Genomic DNA, 23,402 nt, shown 5'->3' with positions numbered 1-23,402 from the left:
GTATTTTCCCCTTTTTATTGGCTCTACTGGTCAGACTGGTGGCAGAGGGTTGGTTGGTGTCGCTGGTGCAGAAGGTTTCACTGAAGAACGGACGTGAACTTGATTTTAAATCATCTGGATACAACATTAAATTAAAGCTGCACTAGCTATGAACAGGCCTTTGCACCTTCATGCACATTGGGGTTGCTTGTGGGACTCAGTAGACGCAGCATTTTGTCCACAGAAATGACCTGTTGCAAATTATGCACCACTTCCTGTGTCCACTCTGTGGCACTACAGAACAAACAGTAATAAAATGCCATGTGTCTGGATATCATGTGAAGTCCACACCATGTAAATTTAAAGTCACACAACCATGACCATCTGTTATCAGCAGGTGGCGCTGTAGGTATGAGACACTATGGGCATGTAGATGTCTTCAGGAGTGGACTAGGGGCCATACACATGCCGTGTTTTTTGCGCCCTCAATTTCATTGTTTTCAGTGTAGATGAGAGATAAACCGAGTTCAACTTTTGGAACGTAGCAGTGTCATGTGACGAGAAACAACCAATCACACCCAATGGATATCTTTCCTTTTCAGTAAATATCAGTCTGTGGTAAATATGAAGAAGTTGATCATGTTAGTGCAGAGCTACTCAGAGCTTTACAGCTGTCCCACAGACGATAGGCCTACACAGCGCCTGGAAGAAGATCAGCTCTGCACTCAGGATTTTAGGTAAATAGGCTATGATTCAGTGCTTGTTAAGGTGGCTTTGCAACCTCAGACACAAGCTGCCACAGCACTCTTGAAAGCTGACACAAAAAAGGCTAAAAAGTAGAGCCAAGCGCCCGACCTTTTGTTTTCCAGGCGATTAAAGATGCAGCATGTGTACGGCCCCTTATCCAGCATTAAATTTGGGACAGATTGGACCACGAAAAGTCAAGTTACCACAGCTTCCTGTGTCATGTCGAAACATCAAAATTTGCTGCGCCACCACAGAATCGGCATTAACGAAAACTAACAATGAAGCGTCATCAGAGTCTTCAGGTTTTTTGCCCATCTTTAAGCGGAATCTGGACTTGCTAAAAGTGAATCAAGGTAAAAAACTTGTCATTTCCTGTTGCCAGTAGGTGGCACTTTAACTACAACTAAATATTGACATGTAGCTGTCTTCAGGCCGGGACGCCAATTAGGGATGCACGATACTGGATTTTTTGCAGATACCCGGTATGCTGATAGATAGATAGATAGATAGAACTTTAATAATCCTTTACAGGAAATTAAAAATGTCACGGCAGCTTAATTACAAACAACACATAACATTCAAACCACAGAGTTACAAGTTAAAAAAAAAAAAAAACATTAATAAAGAAATAAGTTAAAAATTGATAAAAAAGAGTCCCTTGTTTGATCTTGTCACCCAGCTGATGATTACGCAATGTACAGTTTAATAGCAGCTGGTAGGAATGATTTCCTTCTGTGCTCAGACTGCACCTTGGTGCCAGCAGCCTGTTGCAAATGACAACTCATTTGGCCGATAACTGATATTGATATATCTACTTTTTTCCCCACCTAATTTTAGTGATCATCAAGTCTCTCCTGTAGTGGAATTAACATCGTATTATACATACATACTGTTACCATGACGGCCCACCAGCAGATGGAGACATAATGAAATACAATACTTTTCAATGACATGCAGCAAAGGGCAGTGGATTGGAATCAAGCAGAGCATGTAAAACTGTGAAACTTTTCTACAGGCAACAATGAAAATTCCCAATTACATGACCTTATAATTAAGATAAGATAAATCTTTATTCATCCCCAGTGGATAAATTCAGTTGTTACATTACAAGGTTATGGCTACCTTTATTTATTTATCCTCTGTTTAGTCAGAAAGGTCTCACTGAGATACAAGATTACTTTTCAGAAATAAGACAATCACATGAAACTGCTCTTTGACAAGTCAGCAACGTTTGTAACATTTTGTGTAGGTTAGTTTTTAAGAATTTTACTTTCTTTGTCTTCAACTACATAACAGCTGTAATACATCCAGAGTGAAATACCAAATACAAAAACTTGCATGTTGTCCATTTTTATACCAAAAACCACAAAATGTATTAGCTATCTATGTCCTATAATTATTAAGATTTGGAGTATAGTCCAGAAAGTATGAATGAATGATCCTGTTACTGTTCTACATCTGTTGCATGAGGGATGTGTCCCTGGATAAATCTTGGCTAACTTAAAGTAAAGTAAGTTCTATCTGCAAAGCACCAGTCAGTGCTCCAAATACACAGGTGGACCATTCAGGTTTTGCCTCTATACCAAATCACCTACTGCTACTGTGACTGAGGTTCAACGTACAGTATGTCATTTTCTGCTGCTTTCTGAATTAAAACAACAACAAAGACTGAGCCATATCATCACTGCACTCAGTTTCTCCTTCAGTGTTCATTGTTCAGGAGGTTTTTACTGTGAGCTGAATTATCCGCAGAGGTCTCTTCTTCTCCACAACAAACAGACCAGCTGATTTAAACCAATAAAACACTGAATAAAAATGTATCATGGTACAAATTGTTTCTGTGATCACTTCACATCCAGACATCTGATGACTCACATCTTTCATGTGATTAAAACATATAGTTGAAGATGACCAGGATTTAAAAGGTGTGTCATAAAAATGTGGCTTCAAACTGGGTAAAAACTTGATTTATAACAGCTTCTGGCAGACGACCACAAACCTGACACCTGCACAAAGAGGATGTGACGACACTGACAGTTGACAGTGACCACATGACAGATTTTTCTGGGTTTGAACATTGAAGGAAACATTTGGGATAATGTAGGTACACAAAACTGTGGTAACACCTTATCAGTGACATCAGAAACAGCCAGATGTGCGTCTGTCAAACATCTCAACAAGCTGACTTCACCTGCTGCCTGGAAGATGTGACAGCTACAGAGGCCTGGAAGGGACACAGAGGTAAATATTACAAATGGCGGGAAAAAATGTCTGCAGGCTGTTGGAAGTGAACGTTTGTGGTTTCTGAAGACATAAAAAAATCCCAAGAACTGCAGTCATCATGTCAGAACCTGGAAAGACTTTAACAACATTAAATTCATTTCTCTATAACTCAGACCTTGACAAGTGTCAAAATGTCTTAAATCAATTTTTCATAAATCTGAAATATGCGTAGACATTTGAGGCAGGATATTATCAACACAAGGCAATACATTCTAGGTTCAGTGTATTTTATAATAAAGGCTAGTACCGGCTGAATCAACCTTTTCTTCTCTTTGCGGTGGGATCTGTCTCTCCGGAGCTTAGATTGGTTTTAAGATTTGGATCTTTGCACATTTCTGCCAGCTGTGTGATCATCGCTGCTCGGATGTTTGTTTGGTTTCTGTACAAATAAAACGTTTCAGAAATGTTCATGCGTCCTGTGTTTTCTGTCAGAAGTTTAATAGTGTGATTCCATTCCTGGAGGATAGATAAATTATTATCATACAAAAGTAATAAGGTAGGGGAAAATGAGGGAAGAAAAGGGACAAAAGAAAATTATGGAAAAAGAGAAGAAAGAAATACAACTTCTCTAGGATATCTCCTGAACCAAACCAATTTTTGTTTCCTGTAAGTCTTTTTTTCCCCCCTAGTTTATTTTTTAAGCATTTTAGTTATTTACTTTACTTCTCTGTATTGTGGTAATCCTGTGTATGTATGTGTTATTATTCATGTTACTGCCATATCGATGTTATTATTTGTTTTCTTTGTTTTGCTTGTTTTTGTTATTTGAGATTTTGAGATTGTGGGGTGGGAGGGATGTACAGTAGCTACTGTAAAGACTGACACCTTCTTCTTTTATTTTGTTTTTATGAGAGGTAGCCCTACTGTGTAAGAGACTGTAATTTTGACAAATAAAAAGTAAAAAAAAAAGAGGGCAATAAAATGAAAACAAAATACAATCAATATATTTGTTTGCTCCTATCCTAGGCCAAAAACTCCCAGAACAAAACAATAAAAAACATAAGTCCCTCACCAGTACTGTGCCTCCACATTTCCGCACCACCCCCTCCCCTCTCATAAATAACGAACTGTCCCTTATGTCTACATTTACATCTCCCTGTTATCTATATTAGTTTTTAATTAATTTTGTTTAATTTGTTGTTTCACATATGATGTTAAAATGGTCATTTTTAATGTTCTAAAATGAAATTTGTAATAATAATAATAATAATAATAATAATAATAATAATAATAATAATAAAAATTCTTGGTTGTACATAAAGATTTCTCAAAAAAAAAAAAAAAAAGGAAAGCAGACAAACACTTCCGGGTCAGGTCTGAACTAATCCAAACAGAGGTGGTGTCAACACAATTGTTTCTAGTTTAGTTAAAACCGTCTGTGATCAAAGAAGAAGAGTCGAGAATAAGATCCATCGTCACACCGGAGAGACAACATGGCGACCACCATCAGCACCCAGCGGGGACAGGTACACTGAGCACTGAGTGCTTATTACAGCTTAGCTTAGACTGTTAGACACTGACAGGCGGAACTAGCTTCAGTTTGTCAGCAGCTGTGAGAGTTAACTAAGTTTAGTCATTAATCTGTAACACACAGCCGTCTACAACCCTGACTCTGTCATCTACAACACCGACTCCATCACCTACATCCCTGACATCATCCACCGACACCGAGGAAATAACCAGTACCGTTATATAACTAGCTAATGTTAGGTTAATTAGCTACACAGGTTAGCTACATGAGCTAGCTAACGTTAGCATCTGTGGGCTAACGTCAACAAACCGTCACAGCAGCTCAATCACGGATTAAGATGCCAAGAATACCCGGGTCTGACACAAGACTGTTGGCTAGAAGAAAGACAACAACAACAACAACAACAACAAATAACTGTGTTAAAAATATACAGTGCTGGGGAAGCTAACGTTATTTTAAAACAGAGCTACTAACGTTAGTTAATTCACATTAAAGAAGCTGAACTGCAGTAAAGCTAACGTTACTCAAGTACAGGGGTAGTAAATATGTAGCATATGTATATATATATATATATATATATATATATATATATATATATATATATATATATATATATATACACACACATACATATACAGTACAGGCCAAAAGTTTGGACACACCTTCTCATTCAATGCGTTTTCTTTCTTTGCATTTTCATGACTATTTACATTGTAGATTCTCACTGGAGGCATCAAAACTATGAATGAACACATGTGGAGTTATGTACTTAACAAAAAAAGGTGAAATAACTGAAAACATGTTTTATATTCTAGTTTCTTCAAAATAGCCACCCTTTGCTCTGATTACTGCTTTGCACACTCTTGGCATTCTCTCCATGAGCTTCAAGAGGTAGTCACCTGAAATGGTTTCCACTTCACAGGTGTGCCTTATCAGGGTTAATTAGTGGAATTTCTTGCTTTATCAATGGGGTTGGGACCATCAGTTGTGTTGTGCAGAAGTCAGGTTAATACACAGCCGACAGCCCTATTGGACAACTGTTAAAATTCATATTATGGCAAGAACCAATCAGCTAACTAAAGAAAAACAAGTGGCCATCATTACTTTAAGAAATGAAGGTCAGTCAGTCCGGAAAATTGCAAAAACTTTAAATGTGTCCCCAAGTGGAGTCGCAAAAACCATCAAGCGCTACAACGAAACTGGCACACATGAGGACCGACCCAGGAAAGGAAGACCAAGAGTCACCTCTGCTTCTGAGGATAAGTTCATCAGAGTCACCAGCCTCAGAAATGGCAAGTTAACAGCAGCTCAGATCAGAGACCAGATGAATGCCACACAGAGTTCTAGCAGCAGACCCATCTCTAGAACAACTGTTAAGATGGCATGGAGGAGGAGGTGTGATGGTGTGGGGGTGTTTTGCTGGTGACACTGTTGGGGATTTATTCAAAATTGAAGGCACACTGAACCAGCATGGCTACCACAGCATCCTGCAGCGACATGCCATCCCATCCGGTTTGCGTTTAGTTGGACGATCATTTATTTTTCAACAGGACAATGACCCCAAACACACCTCCAGGCTGTGTAAGGGCTATTTGACCAAGAAGGAGAGTGATGGAGTGCTGCGGCAGATGACCTGGCCTCCACAGTCACTGGACCTGAACCCAATGGAGATGGTTTGGGGTGAGCTGGACCGCAGAGTGAAGGCAAAGGGGCCAACAAGTGCTAAACACCTCTGGGAACTCCTTCAAGACTGTTGGAAAACCATTTCAGGTGACTACCTCTTGAAGCTCATGGAGAGAATGCCAAGAGTGTGCAAAGCAGTAATCAGAGCAAAGGGTGGCTATTTTGAAGAAACTAGAATATAAGACATGTTTTCAGTTATTTCACCTTTCTTTGTTAAGTACATAACTCCACATGTGTTCATTCATAGTTTTGATGCCTTCAGTGAGAATCTACAATGTAAATAGTCATGAAAATAAAGAAAACGCATTGAATGAGAAGGTGTGTCCAAACTTTTGGCCTGTACTGTATGTGCACAGTTGAATAACTGCACAGTTCAGTTCTTTAGTAGAAGTCAAATAACTCATTAGAATAAATGGTTGTGTACGAACAGAGTTGTGAGTAATTCAAATTAAAAATACTGGCACACCATCAGCTTTTCCTCCACTTGTTAAATAGTATGTGAATATAATTTCTATGGAGTCAGGACAGTGACAGTAAACAGGTACTGAAAAAAAAGACCTGAACTTAAAAATAAAACACAGGCATTAAAAATATTTTATTTTAATATTTCTTTGCACTCTGATGTGTTTTTCTGTGTGTGTGATAATCTTCAGATTTTTTCATTATTTTTTTTTTTTCCATACTGACAGTTTTTTTTTTTTCAGTGACAGTTCCTTTTAATTTTAGTTTTCTGTCACTGTATGGTGGCTCAGTTAAAGTCTGTCATTCTTTAAACCAGGCTACTGATTTAAGTTTGACCAACCTCACAAAATCACTGGCCTGTTGTGTACACACACATACACACACACACGCTGCACATGACTCGCACGGCAAGGCAACAGTCATATCATAAGGATGAGTCATTTAGAGTCACGTGATGTTTACAAGATTCTTTCTCTTTAATTGGTGCATCACACAGTGAACATTTGCGATATATATTTAAAAAAGAATGCAGCTGGACGGAAAATCTCCTGTTTACTTTAGTTATTTTCAAAGGGGAGAGTTTTTACACAAACCTCTATTAACAAAATGGTTTCAAGTTTCAGTTACAGTAATAAAATGTTTATTAAACCAACAATAACCCTTCTGTTTGCACTCCTTTAAGGCTTGTTCTGACTGATGATAATATAAATTTTGTAATAACATGAAACTGTTATATTTTCTGAGACGATCATGATACCCTGAGAATCTCATACTGTTGCAACCCTATTATAGATATTGAGAAGGTATACAGTGCCCTCCAAAAGTATTGGAACAGTGAGTCCAATTCGTTTACTTTTGTTGTAGACTGAAAACATTTGGGTTTGACATCAAAAGATGAATATGAGACAAGAGATCAACATTTCAGCTTTTATTTCCAGGTATTTACATCTGGATCTGATACACAACTTAGAAGATAGCATTATTTGTAATGGAACACAAAATTTTTAGGTGAGCAAAAGTATTGGAACATATAAACTTAAAATAGATTAAAGTGAATGAGACTTAATATTTAGTTGCAAATCCTTTGCTTTCAATAACTGCATCAAGTCTGTGACCCATTGACATCACCAAACTTTTGCATTCTTCTTTTGTGATGCTTTTCCAGGCTTTCACTGTAGCCTCTTTCAGTTGTTGTTTGTTTTGGGGGGTTACTCCCTTCAGTCTCCTCTTCAGCAGGTAAAATGCATGCTCTATTGGGTTTAAGTCTGGAGACTGACTTGGCCAGTCTAAAACCTTCCACTTCTTGCCCCTGATGAACTCCTTTGTTGTTTTGGCAGTGTGTTTTGGGTCGTTATCTTGCTGCATGATGAAGGATCTCCCAATCAGTTTGGTTGCATCTTTCTTTAAATTAGCAGACAAAATGTTTCTGTAGACTTCTGAGTTCATTTTGCTGCTGCCATCATGTGTTACATCATCAATGAAGATGAAAGAGCCCGTCCCAGAAGAAGCCATGCAAGCCCAAGCCATGACATTCCCTCCACCGTGTTTCACAGATGAGCTTGTATGTTTGGGATCATGAGCAGATCCTTTCTTTCTCCAAACTTTCACCTTTCCATCACTTTGGAAAAAGTTAATCTTTGTCTCATCAGTCCATAAAACTTTTTCCCAGAATTTTTGAGGCTCATCTCTGTACCTTTTGGCAAATTCCAGCCTGGCCTTCCTATTCTTCTTGCTAATGAGTGGTTTGCATCATCTGGTGTAGCCTCTGTACTTTTGTTCATGAAGTCTTCTGCGAACAGTAGATTGTGATACCTTCACTCCTGCCCTCTGGAGGTTGTTGCTGATGTCACTAACAGTTGTTTTAGGGTCTTTCTTTACAGCTCTCACAATGTTTCTGTCATCAACTGCTGATGTTTTCCTTGGTCTACCTGTTCGACGTCTGTTGCTTAGTACACCAGTGGTTTCTTTCTTCTTCAGGACATTCCAAATGGTTGTACTGGCTATGGCCAATGTTTGTGCAATGGCTCTGATTGATTGTCCATCTTCTCTCAGATTCACAATTGCTTCTTTTTCACCCATAGACAGCTCTCTGGTTTTCATGTTGGTTCCACCTCTAAATGCAGTCTGCACAGGCAAAACCTATCGTACCCAATCTGAAACTGAGCTCAGACATTCAGTGCTATTTATTGCTTGAATAATCAATGTAATTGGGAGACACCTGGGCAACAAAACACACCTGTCAGTCACATGTTCCAATACTTTTGCTCTCATGAAAAATGGGTGGGTTCAAACAAAAGGTGCTATCTTCTAAGTTGTGTATCAGATCCAAATGTAAATACCTGGAAATGAAAGCTGAAATGTTGATCTCTTATCCCATATTCATCTTTTGATGTCAAACCCAAATATTTTCAGTCTACAACAAAAATAAAGGAATTGGCCTCACTGTTCCAATACTTTTGGAGGGCACTGTATATGTAAAAAAAAAAAAAAACATAGCACACCAAGTGAGGATAATTCCAGTGTTAACATTTTGCATTTACCAGGGTGAGAGTATGTCTGTGTCTGTATGTGTGCTGTTATGGTGTTTCCAAGATTCAAATGATGACAGTTATTTTTTATTTGTTTGTTTTAGATTTTTTTTTTATTTAGTTATTTCAAGGTCCAAACAGACAACTGAATCGCACTCACAGGACTTTATAGCCTGATATAGCTACAGCAACATAGAAGTGAGTTACAGTGTGTAATACAGAAGCCAAAATGGACCAACAAAGTAAATGTAAATATAAGGTATGAACACAGAATAACTGATGCGAAAAAAGAAACTGAACTAGATATATAGAAACAGAATGTTGGGGTGTGTCTTCATGATGCTCTCATCACTTTACAGAAGGGTTAGGAAAACATTAAAGAAAAAAAGAACAATAATTATAATTATTAAAATATAAAAAACAAATAAAAATACTTATAATGATGATGATAATAAGTATTATTATTATAAATACAATTTTAATAACAACACTTAATAATAATAATAATAATAATTATTATTATTATTATTAGTAGTAGTAGTAGTAGTAGTACTATAAATAGAATTTAAATAACATAAGGGGACTTAAATTCACCTTAAACAACTGGAGAACATACTCATGTAATATACGCCATCCATTTTTCCCTTTTTTTCAAAAACTGCAGTCTAATAAAAAAAAAAAGTGATCCTTTCCAGTCAAGAGTTTTCATTTTGAACCCTAATTTCATTTAAAAAACATATGTGTGCATTTGTCAGGGTCTGTCAGGTTCTATCAGGTTGACCTGTTCGTGTGTCTCATGTGTGCTCTGTCTTGTTCTCAGGTGTACATCGGGGAGCTTCCTCAGGACTTCCTGCGGATCACTCCCACCCAGCAGCAGCAGCAGGTCCAGCTGGACGCTCAGGCAGCCAGACAGCTGCAGTACGGAGGCTCGATAGGCACCGTGGGGCGACTCAGCATCACTGTGGTCCAGGTAAACACAGCTCAGCTTCACTGTCACAGATACATCTGGGTCTCATTTGAATACCTGTACCAGTATGGATCATATTTCTTTAACGTGTACCGTAAGATACAAAAGCACATTATGAAATATGAAATTTAGAGTATTAAGTTCATATTTAGTCTGGAAACCAGACGAATCTGTGAGCTCATGTTTATTTGCTCTGGCAGATGCGTCTGGTCTCCCTCCTGTTCAGACAGATTTCCAGACGGCCTGGCCCAGGCCGGCCAATCACAACTGTTTATCTAATATGAGGCTTTTTAAGATGATGACTGACAACATGCAGCCTTCGTGCTTTATACTTAATACGTTACATAAAGATGACATCATCTTTGGCTCGTGCGTCCTCCCGCTGACGACACTATGGCGAGCATAACCCTAGCATAGTACAGAGTATTATCAACAGGCATTTTCAAAACAAGATGGCTGACCCTGTTTCTCCTCCTCAATTAAGCCTGTGAGTTGCAGACTCTCCTCCCCTCTGTCACACATTTATCTTTTTAACCTGTGTGTCGTGTAAAATAACTGGATACAGTGGAATATGAGGGCGAGCGGAACTGTGAGAGTTTACATAATGAATGTGTCACCTGACTGAAACCACACTGTTTGTTTGGCTGTTTAGGCAAAGCTGGCTAAAAACTACGGAATGACTCGGATGGATCCGTACTGTCGGATCCGGCTGGGTTACGCAGTCTACGAGACACCGACTGCTCACAACGGAGCCAAGAACCCGCGCTGGAACAAGGTGATCCAGTGCACAGTGCCTCCGGGGGTGGACTCCTTCTACCTGGAGATCTTTGACGAGGTGAGGAGGTCACAGAGTCGTGAATCTTCTGACCTGCTACAGAGTTGTATGTGTGTGTTAAGTGATCTGATGAGCGTGTGATTTTTTGTCTGTTTCCAATGTTTCTGACGATGTGCCATCCAGAGAGCGTTCTCCATGGACGACAGGATAGCATGGACTCATGTCACCATCCCTGAGGGCCTGAGGGAGGGCAGCGCGGTGGACGAGTGGTTCAGCCTCAGCGGCAGGCAGGGCGACGACAAGGAGGGCATGATCAACCTGGTGATGTCTTTCGCTGTGAGTAGACACAAAGTGCTCTTCCTTCTCTTGTTCTGTGAGACAGAGGGACAGGTTCAGGTTGTCTAACTGAATAAAATGATTACAAATATATTCGACAACAAAAGGACATAATCTTAAATAACAATGACTTGTATGCAGTTATGTATGCAGTTATTACTTATTGCTGAATAACAGCAGCAGGTCTCTGTGGTTTGATCTCCGTCTCTGGCGAGCTCGGTGTACGGCATAATGTTTTTATCTCCATGGTGACGGACACGAGTAAGCGGGTCAAAGTCCAGGGTGTAATGTCATGAGGAAGTAGTTTGTTCTGATTGTGTGTGTACTGAATGCAACATCATTTTCTCTTTAAGGGCAGCTGCAGTAAATAATAAAAGTAAAAAGAAAAAGTATGTGATTCGGAACATATGTTGTGTATAGAGGCCTTTATTTTTCTTCGTTTGTGCGTCCTCTCCACTCACTGTTATCTCTGCTGCCCTCTGCTGGTGTGGATGGATTTTACCCCAGAGTCTGCAGGTGGTAGGGTGCAGAGGATGCAGGGATGTGAAACTGTTTGGAGTTAGACATTGCATGGTCAGTAAAACAGATTCAGTCCAAGCAGTGACGCTCTTCATCTTGTCTCTGCGTCTCTCTCTGCCTCTGTGTCTGTGTCTGCATCTCTCTGTGTGTGCCAGTCCTTACCAGCGGGGATGATGACTCAGCCTGTGGTCCTGATGCCTTCTGTGTATCAGCAAGGAGTCGGATATGTGCCCATCGCAGGTCAGACACACACACACACACACACACACACACACACACACGGTGCATTTGTTCTTCAGTCTGTGAACACAAGCCAATGTAAATGTCTTCTGTGGCTGTGGAGAAGCTTTGTCAAGTCTGAGAAAGTAACCTTAATGATGTCATGGTGATGTCATCAGGTTCATTGCAGTGTCTGTGTCACTGCACTTTGATGCATTTTTTCATGTTTATTTCCGAATTTTGTGTCGACCACATGAAGGCCTCGTCAACAGGTACACAGGTATTTTTTATAATGTAACTTTTGCTTTGTGTTTGGCCTTTTGTTCACACACACACACACTGCACTGACAACACATCTTTTTAAAACTCCATCCAAGGTGAAGTTGTTCAGAAACTCAGTTCTCAGTGCTGACATGTAGACGGGGAAAACGTCAGAGCGTGCACCGTTATCTCCTCTGAGTGACATCACAAAAGAGGAGACATTTCCTGCAGTGGCGGGCGTGACCAGAATAGTTATGTCTCTGACCCTGCTAACAGGACTTTTTACATCTTAAAGGTAGGGTCTGGAGGATTTTCCAGTTGCTGTTTGTAAACACACATTCAAATTTGGCCCCTCCTATCAGGCTCAACTCTCCTGGGTGTACGGAGCCCGGAGGTACAGAAGAAGGCTTCACAGAAGAGGTTCAGGCAAGGCTCGCGCTGGTGCACGCTCGGACACGCTCGGACAGGCTCGAGCACAGCACCTGCGCTCTCTCATTGGCTGGGGAAATCTCCGCCCAGAAGCGGTCCAAGCTCACAAAAACATCAAAATACAGTTAAAGGGCAGGAGCTCTGCAAACAGTCACCACCACACATGAGTAGAAGCCCATAGGGGATGATTAAGCAGGATTGCATTTGTATATGTCTATATTTTGTTTTGTTTGAAAATCCTCCAGATCCTACCTTTAACACATAAACGTACAGTCACACTTCGATTAGACTGAGGAACAGAGACATCAGAATTTGCTACAGAGGTCACTGCTGCAGGTTGTCTTCAGATTTTTGTTAGGCTTCTGATCGGTCATGTCTTCTTGGTCATCTTCTTTGCCTGGCATGAGGGTTACAGTTTGGCTTTTTTTACATGTTTATTTGGACAGAGATTTTTTTATAACTGTGTGTGTAGAAAGGAAGTTTTTTCAGAACGAAGGAGGGGAAACCATGTTTTCAAAAATACCTGTGGACAAGGCCTTAGTGCTGCCCCCCTCAACTTAGAATTTTCCTCATCGACTAATAGTCCTCATCAGGGTCCATCAGTGGACTAGTCTCCTGCATGTTTCTGATATGAATGTAATGATTAAATGATATATTTTGGTGGTTTGATTTGAAGGTGTGAGAAAGAATAGTATCAGTAACATTGTTAACACTGTGCTACATTACAGAGAAATACAAACCGTACTAATGAACCTTCATTAATATAGGCCTATATTTTATCTCCAAGTGCACGTCACACACTGAGCGAGCCGCCTGTTAATGACGCTGTGGGCTAATGGGCATGTAGCTACTTCCATGTTTCAGATGATACGTCATGTTTGTAGTCGACCAATGAAGATGAGTTTACATATCACCTTGGGTTCGTCCTTCACCTTCTCAAAATGATCCCACACTTTGGATTTCCTGCCCGACATGTTATTAACTAGCCTGTGGAATAACTGCAGGTACCAGCCCTGGAGATTAACTTGACTCCTGTCTGACTGCTGAGCGTGGACACTTCCTGTGTCTGTCCTTTCAAATTAAAGTCCCACATGGTCCAGTCATATAGGTTTGGATTTATTTTGTCAAGGCGCAGCTCCTGATATAGTTTTGCATTTGTTTGGGTCAGCCCTACTAGGACTAGAGCTGGCTCTGACATCAGCCGTGTATGTCCTGTGTTACTAGGAGTGCCAGCAGTCTACAACCAGGGCATGGTGCCCATGGCGATGCCAGCAGCTGTGCCAGCCGGAGGTCAGGTGCAGGTGTGCAGCGAGGAGGACCTAAAGGCTCTGCAAGACATGTTCCCTAACCTGGACAAGGAGGTGGTTCGCACTGTACTGGACGCACAGCAGGGCAACAAGGACGCTGCCATCAACTCTCTGCTGCAGATGGCTGAGGAGCTCTAACTGCAGAACACAGGCTCACAGTGGACATACCCACACACACTCACACATGTGCATGCACACAGACATATAGAAACAGTCTTTGCTAATGGAGAGACTGTCCGCACACACACACACACACACACACACACACACACACACAGACTGCTCGCTCACACACACTGCAGCCATATCTGAGCTCCCAGCAGCTCAGCTGGTAGCCACAGAGATCTGTTTCCTCGCCCATTTTTGACTCCTCGTTGGCCTAACAGTACACGACGCCTGCTAACACACAGCTCTCTGTCACAACTGACACTGGATCCTCGCAGCAAAGCAACAAATGTGTGACGTCACTGGTTTAAGATGATGTCGATGGCAGATGTGTTTGGGAAATTCATGTCAGGATCATTAAGGTTCGTATTAGGCTTGGGCGGTATCTCTTTATTACGTATGAGAAAGGCACTGACAGAACAGCCTCAGAGTAATAGATTACACACAGCTACCCAGATGAGGATTTTCCTTCATCACGAGTACAGATAACGACACATTTTACTCATATGATACTTGTAACAAGTACATTACCTGTACCAGATACTCATTTCCTCTGAGTATTCTGCTCAAACCTGCTTCATACCTGCCTGAAATTTCACTGGGGTGTACAGTATATGTAGGTACTTGTGTACAATACGACATACTTTATTGTAACTGTAGGGAAATTCATCTTGGGCTCAGGAGCTGCATAAGTATTGCTGCCTTTCAGAACTGGTCCAGAAGAAAAGAAACACATACACCATAAAAACATAGAAACACACACTACTGCAAGTTGTGCAGCGTTGCAGTTACGTGACTGTACCGTTTACAGTCCTGTAACGTTATCCCCACCACTCAGAGCCGACATTTTTCTAAACTCAGCCACCCAGATGAGGGTTTTCCTTCATCACGAGCACAGATAAAGACACATTTTACTCGTATGATACTCGTACTCGTAACAAGTACATTACCTGTACTGGATACTCGTTTAATCGGAGTATTCGGCTCATCGCTACTTCATACATTCCTGAAATTCCAGCGGGGTGTACAGTATATGTAGGTACTTGTGTACAATACGACATGCTTTATTGTAACTGTAGGGAAATTCATCTCGGACTCAGGAGCTGCACAAGTATTGCTGCCTTACAGTACTGATCCAGAAGAAATGAAAAGCATACACCATAAAAACATAGAAACACAAACTTCTGAAAGTTCTGCGACGCTACTGTTACTTGACTGTGCAATCCTGTAACGTTATCCCCACCACTCACAGCCGCCACTTTTCTAAACTTAGCTGCCTGTTCCACCAGTAGAGACTGACCTCTGGTGGCGCGTGCTGTGCACCACAAACAGCACACCAATACAACATCTCTGGATTAGTAGACATTAATAGACAGTATTGAAAATTGTACCGTTTGGTATATCGTGATACCGTCCAAGCCTAGTTCGTACCGCAGCCTGTATCCACGCCGCTGATCCCAGGGTTTGATTTGCACTGTTTGAGCTGTAGTGAGTTGAGTTCAGAGTCCATCTTCTGTTGATGTTGTTATTAATCGTACGTGTACAACATGTCCGTAGTAACCTGCAGTGAACTGTTTCATATGTAGCTGTAAAATATATAGTGCATTCAGAATCTGATAAATTATTATGGATGTCTTAAATTATATAGAATTCTATATGGTGATCAGAGAATGAAGAAATGACTCAGAGGGATGGAGGTTTAGAGCTAAACGCAACGTCTCTCCGCTCCGAGTCATCTTTCACAGTGATGAAATATTTCTTTGATGAAACTTATCTTCAATCAGTGGAGTGAGGATGTAAAATAACATCTGTGGAGTAACTTTTGATAAACAGGCAGTACGAGCACAGTGAGGATCAAGATGTTCTTCTTCTGATGACATCAGGATGTTATCTGTAGAACTTTTGAGATTGAAACACTTCTAAGTTGTCTACACAGTGATTTAGGTAAATTCAGTTTACTCTATTGAGCTAAATATCCACAGCTGTATTCAGATAAAGTTTTTGATGCCTGAGGCGGTGACCTGACTTCAATGAAATGTGTGCTGCATGTTCACCATCAGGTTAAAGCTTGTACATGAGGAAAAAAAACTGATTCATGCTTCTTAGTTTGATGTAATGGACCGCAGCTTCTAACACCACAAGCAGAGCTTTACCTGTTTCTTCTTCTTGTTTTTTAGCCACGGTATTTGTATGTGTTGTAGTTCTTAAGCTTTCAGATGACACTTGTAGGTCATAAGGTCTTGATGCGGATGTGCTGTCTGCCAAAGGTTTCATTTCAACCCAGTCACCAGAGAAAGTGTTGGTGTTGTACGTCACTGCAAACCACAGATACGTTACACAATGCAGTGGTTAATGTGTGGTTATGCTGAGGCACAAAAACCACTTAGTTATGGTTGGGAAGAGATCATGTTCGGGTTTTAAATACCTGGTTTAAAAGACACAGTCCCTGCTGAAAGGGCACCCAAGTCTCAGTTAAAAAATAACAGCTTTTCGTAGCACTATCCCGGCAGGAAAAACAGTGACAGTTCCCAAAATACAACCATGCTTGGTGGCGAAAAAGCTGCTGGAAATGCAGCAATGACTTTCTAAAACAACAACCCATTTCAGTTCCAGTGGTGTGAAGCTTGGCAGGTGACACGCCATCCACTATCCCCTCTTCCTCGTCACGTCAGACACGTCAACACACTAACTATACGTATAAGATGTGCAGTCGTATTCAGGGTTTGCAGAAACGTGCAGTGCCGACATTTTCCTCTGGCGACTGGGCTGTTCATTTCAGAGATGATGTCTGATCGTTGTGACTTTTCACTTGTGATTCCAAAACTATCGCTGTTGAGATTCTTAAAGTGTCACAGTCATTTTACTCTGTGTCGTGATTCTGTTCTACTTATTTCTCTGCTGCACAGCACCTGGAAACCCCGGCACTTGCAATTTAATATATTAAATTAATAATTAGCAATTATTAAAATGTTAATTTATTCAAACTCCTGGCAGGAACTGCAGGTGTTTGGTTCCTCACATGGCAGGGTGAAATCATTTCAGAAACAGTGTGAAGCCAGCGGGTATCGGGTAAATGTAGGACGGGGCAAGTCTTTGTGTGAGGTTCAGGACAGGATGTGTCTTCTGAGACAGACGCCTGTGTCCAGTGTGACGAGAGCTTAATTTAAACTACTTCAGCTCCTCAGCTAGAAAAAATGACCCACACCAAAAGAAACGCAGTTTGAATCGACTCTTTGTTAGAGAGAGGTGTGTTACGTGGTGCAGATACTGGTAAAAATAACCCTTATTTCCATCTTTATTTATTCAGCCAAGTTTCTGGTACATAGACTGAACTGATTTCAACACACCATTCCACCACACTGACTGCTTGCACAAGGCGGTATGTCGAATGCTGACAGACCAGATGTTATATAAGCAGCATACATCTATATATATATATATATATATATATATATATATCCATTTTCATCCACTTATTTGGGGCCAGGTCTCAGGGGCAGCAGGTCAAGCAAAGCACCCCAGACGTCCCTCTCCCCAGCTCCTCCTGGGGCCCAGCCCAACACCTCTAACAGGAGGCTCCCGGGGACGTCGAGATCAGGTGGTTTCTACCATTCTTTTACCTGGTTAAAGGTTTATTTGGGGAGTTTTTCCTTATCCACTGTGAGGGTCCAAGGACAGAGGGATGTCGTACGCCGTAAAGCCCTGTGAGGCAAATTGTGATTTGTGATATTGGGCTTTCTAAATAAAATTGAATTGAATTGAATTGAATTGAATTGAGATGCCCGAACCCCCTCAATTGACCCCATTTGAGGTGAAGGAGCAGCGGCTCTACTCCGATTGCTCTGGATGTCTGTGTCTTTAAGGGTGGTTAAACAAACCAAACTCAGACCTCTTAAAGTGGACCAAGAAGTGGACTGACAGAAAAGGGACTCTGTTCTTTTTGTGTTCACATTGTCAGTTCATTTGAAAGAGGACTCAGTTCTCTTTCTGGTCCACTATAGTTGATATATAATATATATTAATGTGGTTTTGTTTTTACTTTGACGTGGCACTGCAGTGTGGTTATGAAGCTCCTCACTTTCAGATGAACATAAAACTTGAGGAGAACCTCAGTGTGTCTGTGCTGTAGGCTGTTGCTGTTTGATGTGTTCTACATTCCACATCTGGAGACGTGCAGTATCTTCTGTGGACCAAACTACTCCTCGTCCTGCGCCCTTGCAAGCGTTACAGACCGATGTGATTTTGTCTGTTTTTCAAGCGTCCCAGGTCAGCAGCATGTGATCTAGAGGGCTGAATACAACGGCAAAGAGTAAAGTGAACCTGGAGCGCTTTGTGTTCGCGAGGTACAGGTTAAGTGAACCGAACGTCTGAGTTTGGTTCGCTTCAGAGGGGTCTGAGTTCTAATGCTGAGTCACTGCTCTGAGTCCGTTTAGAGTGCTGAAAAGGACCAAGTGTGAAAACACATAACTAATTATGAGATATATTTATCAGTAATTTCTTTAAATGACATTACATGTCCACTGTCAGGATTATATTAGTCTCCTATATTTTGTAGTGCCTCATCAGCCCAGGCTTTAAATCCTCCATCAGCCCCTCCAGGAAGGAACAAATCATGCCCTCATCCTGGAGTAAGAAGTGAGAGTGAGGCAGTTTTCTCCTCCAGATGTTTTTGACTTGATGCCACACACAGATCATGTTTCTGACAATTGGATTTTTCCTGTTTTTTCTTTTTTAAGCTTTTTAACATTAGCCGAGGTAAATGGGGAAAGGTAAACTCAACAGATGACCCTGTGTCTCCCTCCACAGGGGGGCGTGCCCCTCTGCAAAGTAAAACACCACTGTCCTGCCCAGTCGCACCACAGAGGACTGGGACAGCTGAGATTGAATGACTTGGTGGTGGCAAGGGTAAATTTTTAAACAAATGCAGCAGTTTACGAATTCAGATTATATTCAGTTCAATGAAGCGACAGCGCCACCTGCTGTCAACACTCAGTACCTGAAGTATCACCACTGACACTGACCGTCTGCAGAAGGAGAACGCACATCTGCAGAGACAGCTGGAAGCCACAAAAGCCAATGTGTTTCCTATACTGTTCTTACATGACACACTGTTTTCCATATAGGATTCTATATCTACTCATCTTTATATAAATCAGACTTGCTGAATGTGTATTTTGTTGTCTATCGCTGTATCAGATTGTAGGAGGGCTCAAGATTTAAGTGAATGGCACCACTTCAGTTTACTGTGAGCTCTTTGAACACAGGTGTAGTGAGTGATTAATTTTGCTGAGTCATTAATGAGGCTGTTTGTAGTGTGTCCTCTGTCCATCATGTTGTAGATCTATACCTCTGCTACTGAGATGCTTTAAATTCAGATTACATTCAGTTTGACAAAGCGACAGCGCCACCTGCTGTCAAAACTCTACCTGCCTGAAGTGTTATGTAGCGGAGAATTATGGGTAATTACAGAGCTACGGAGGATTCTCAATGAGCTAACTAGCTTAACGAGCTAGGTAGCTTGCTGATGTTTGTGGACAAATATAAAGTTAATTGACCCAAAAAGCACATAGAGGTTGATTTGGCTTTATCTGTTTGTATATTCAGTGTTAGTCATTAAGTTCGCCGTGTTTTTATAAAGTTAAATATCCGTTTTTATGATTTTTGCCGCCATTACACACCATCTGTGGTGCCGTTAGCTAACGTTAGCATGACGCCGTCTGTACAGACAGAGCAGGAGCGGGTCGATGGTCGTCCACACCAGGTGAGCTCTGTTGTGTGTCACAGGTACGTTTTACCGTCGCTCCATTAACTGATGTGATGTTAAACAGGGAGATATAATGTTTTTCTGTGGTTGGTTTACCTCCGGTGTTTTAAAACGCAGTGTTACAATATGAATGTGTTTGTAAAAATGAAGTAAGAAAGGGATAACAGTTCAATGTATGAAACTAATATGATTTGTATACATTTTTTAAAATATTTGCATTGAGAGATTTTATTTGCATGAATTTAAAATCCACTATATAATCACAGTATCACTTTATTATAGGGATGCACGATTTTGGATTTTTTTTTTTTTTTTTTTTTACCAATATCCAATATGCTGATATATAACAACTCATTTGGCTGATAAGCAATACCCATATATCCATATATTATGGAAAATTATTCATCTTTCTTCCCCAAATCCTCTGACTGAATATACCTCTTCATCTGTATTCTTGTACCACAGCTAATCTTTATTTTTTCATGCATTTTCATGTATGTAGGCCTACTGTTTAAGACCATATACTTTTGTTTGCATTTTGCAATACTATTATTTCACTGTCTAAATGTAATGCCTGGCTCACACTACACAACATTTTTGTCTGTTCCGACAGTCACTGTGTCAGATTAGGTGATTGTGGAGTCAAAAGCCCAGTTTCCACCGAGCAGCACGGTACGTTTCAGTTTGGTGCGCTTTTTTTTCTGTTTCCACTGTGAAAAGTTGTGGATGGTACCAACAGAACCGATTCTTACCATCCCCATGTTTGGTCCCCCCTCTGCTGAGGTACCTAGCACACAGATCTGGTACTAAAAGGTGGAGCTGTGAACACTGCAGTCTGATTGGTCAGTAGAGGACGGTCACTCTGCTCAGGGCTGAGTTGTGTCTGGTTTTGAGGCTCATGTAACCACTGTTCATACTGTGGAGAGTTTTATTAGTAAACTGTAACTATAAAATGAAAGGATGTTTTGCTGCCTCTCACAGCAGCTGGAGTCTGAGAAAAAATAACTTCATTTACTGGGCCGACTGCCGGCAACTTTTAAGGTGGAACGTTAACTTGTGATGTTACTGAATGCATGAGTTGATGACAAGACTCAATCTACACACCTTTAATATTCCATATGAAAACTTTGACCATTAAAAAGTTTTAATAATACGTACACTTTTAGTAATGAGTGAATCCTAAAGCGTTATATGTATTAATTTTGGCCGAATTATGTGAACTACATATATTCTAATCCTCACTGGGAGGAAAAAAAAGGGTCGCATATCTTCGAGCTACAGCAACACTAAACCCCTGAGCTTGCCTGAGAAGGACTAAATGCACAAAGCTGCTATTTTTAAATATCCCATGGAGAGAGACTCTCACTGCAGCCTGTTATATGTATGTGTGTATATATATATATATATATATATATATACACATATAAATATATATACATTGCTGCTTATATTTATAATTATAATTTATAAATGTCAGTTTTATGCACAGGTTGCAAAGTGTTGTCTTTAAAAATCAGGATTTAATGTTGGTTTGGACAGGAGAGCTCAGTGGCATGAAGTAGTTGCACTTTATTTTCACCCCCTTGTCAAAGCAGTGACAGAGTAACACAGTGACCTAGCTGCTGCTTCTATCAAAGTTCTTTTTTACACTTCTTCTCTTGAAATAAGTACTTAGACTTAAGTGTAATGCTCTTTCCAGCCCTGCATTAGAACAGTCAGCATCCAGTCATTGTTGTATCGGCTGTATGAGAGGGAGAGTTGAAGAGAGAGGAGATGGAGTCGAGAAAACGTGTTGGATGCTGTGATTTCATTAACACTTCCTCCTCCGTACCCCACCACCTTTACCCACCCCTGAGAAGTGACATCTCACCCATCAGGTCATCTCCGACCATTGTAACCAGTATTACAGATGGTGTTTCATGAACACATGAGTATACGCCAGACTAATCCCACTGTTGGTCATATTCCAGCTCCAGTTTTAGGTTAATCTGTTTACATGAACCTCTGTGGCTGAGTGTCCCTGTTGTGATCTATCTGTCCGTCCGCCCAACACCGCAAGATATCACAGATATCACTGGCCTTGTTTCCGTTCCACTGTCCTCTGTTGCTTTTGACCATCCTTTTTTAATCTGATTCTCCAACTTTGCAGTATCAAACTTCAACACACATGTTTTATTTTTATGTAAAAGGCCAGTATGAAACTAAAATGAGACGGTGAAAAACGAATCCCTGCAGTGACAGAACCCAGTTTCTTCTCTGCACTAACTTTAACCATAGTCACAGCTATTTTAAGGGGTATTGCCTGAGGGGCCATGCTACTTTATATTCCAACATCACACTGATATTATTGTACTCCTGAAATCAGAAATCCAGACATCTGCATAGAGCCAGGTATGGTTGCTTTAGCTGGACGATAAGGATATTTGCATAGGCACAACAGCAGGTGTTATGTGATTTTTGCATATTTGACTCATATTGCAGAATCCCACTGAGCAAATGATGGGACTGCTATCTGGGCCATGTTGAATAATTCACAGCCTTCCACTCTTAATAGCTGCAATATTTATTCCAGTTTATTTCACTAATACTGAATGCTCAAAAAGTGAGAATTCGCAGGAAAGACCTGGATCTCTGAAGCTAAATTTGAAAGCTCATCCTGAGGTAGACACATAGCACATTAACACAAACACAAACACACAACCTGAGCCAGAAGAAAACTAGACAGACACTGAGTGGAGTGGAGACGTCCGCCACGGCCAAATGACCAAGTCATCAGAGAAAATATTAGCATTGTACATTTCTGAAAACCATGGATATGTTTTGTTTGCACCTTATATATGAAACTTTAAGATTAAACAAAATGGTGGCTAACATGTGCTTAAGTTTAGCCACTAAAACCTCTTGGTTATGGTTTGGAAAAGATCATGTTTTGGCAGGAAAACTAAAGATTTCTCTGTAAAAAAACAACTGCTTTTCGTGACTAGGGTTGCAGCAGTACGCCTGTTTCAAGGTGTACTATGGTCTGAGAATTTGATGGTTACCCTACTTTGTATTTGGTTATCTACGGTTTGGTATTGGGGAAAAATTCAGCTGAATGGAGAACCTCACCTGTGTGTATGCATCTCCTTCCCTCCTCGTCTACAGACTTCTAACACATATTTCTACTTTCAAAAATTGTCTCTAGTATCAGTTATAAGAAAGTGTTTTTTCACCCTCCAAAAATCCATCTCTTTTTAATTCAATTAAGTGCCATTGTTACTGTTAATAATAATAATAATAATAACAATAACTGTATAATTCTGTAAACTGTTATGCCATAAACTATGATATTTTCTTAGAGGATTATTGTAATTGTTTTGTACTGTAGGATTAAATTTCATTCCATTGCAACCCCATTAATGGCACTGTCCCAGCTAGAAAAACACCAACAGGTTACTGCAAAACACTGACATTTGGAGCCTTAAAAAAACGCTGTAAAAACACTGATGGGTTGCTACAAAACACCCA

At 40.5% G+C, this 23,402-nt stretch overlaps 1 protein-coding gene across 1 annotated transcript; it reads left to right on the top strand.

Moving 5' to 3' along the window:
* The first annotated feature begins 4,308 nt into the window (after nucleotides 1–4,308).
* On the top strand, nucleotides 4,309–17,099 carry tollip (toll interacting protein). The gene is made up of 6 exons (XM_033627116.2): nucleotides 4,309–4,475; nucleotides 9,974–10,123; nucleotides 10,773–10,955; nucleotides 11,079–11,231; nucleotides 11,906–11,990; nucleotides 13,884–17,099. The coding sequence occupies exons 1-6, from the start codon at nucleotides 4,443–4,445 to the stop codon at nucleotides 14,102–14,104; spliced, it is 825 nt and encodes a 274-aa protein (XP_033483007.2). The 5' UTR covers nucleotides 4,309–4,442; the 3' UTR covers nucleotides 14,105–17,099.
* The last annotated feature ends 6,303 nt before the right edge of the window (nucleotides 17,100–23,402 follow it).

Source organism: Epinephelus lanceolatus, chromosome 2, assembly GCF_041903045.1.
Source record: "Epinephelus lanceolatus isolate andai-2023 chromosome 2, ASM4190304v1, whole genome shotgun sequence".
Lineage (NCBI taxonomy): Eukaryota > Metazoa > Chordata > Actinopteri > Perciformes > Serranidae > Epinephelus > Epinephelus lanceolatus.
This window is presented reverse-complemented; position numbering and strand designations above follow the sequence as displayed.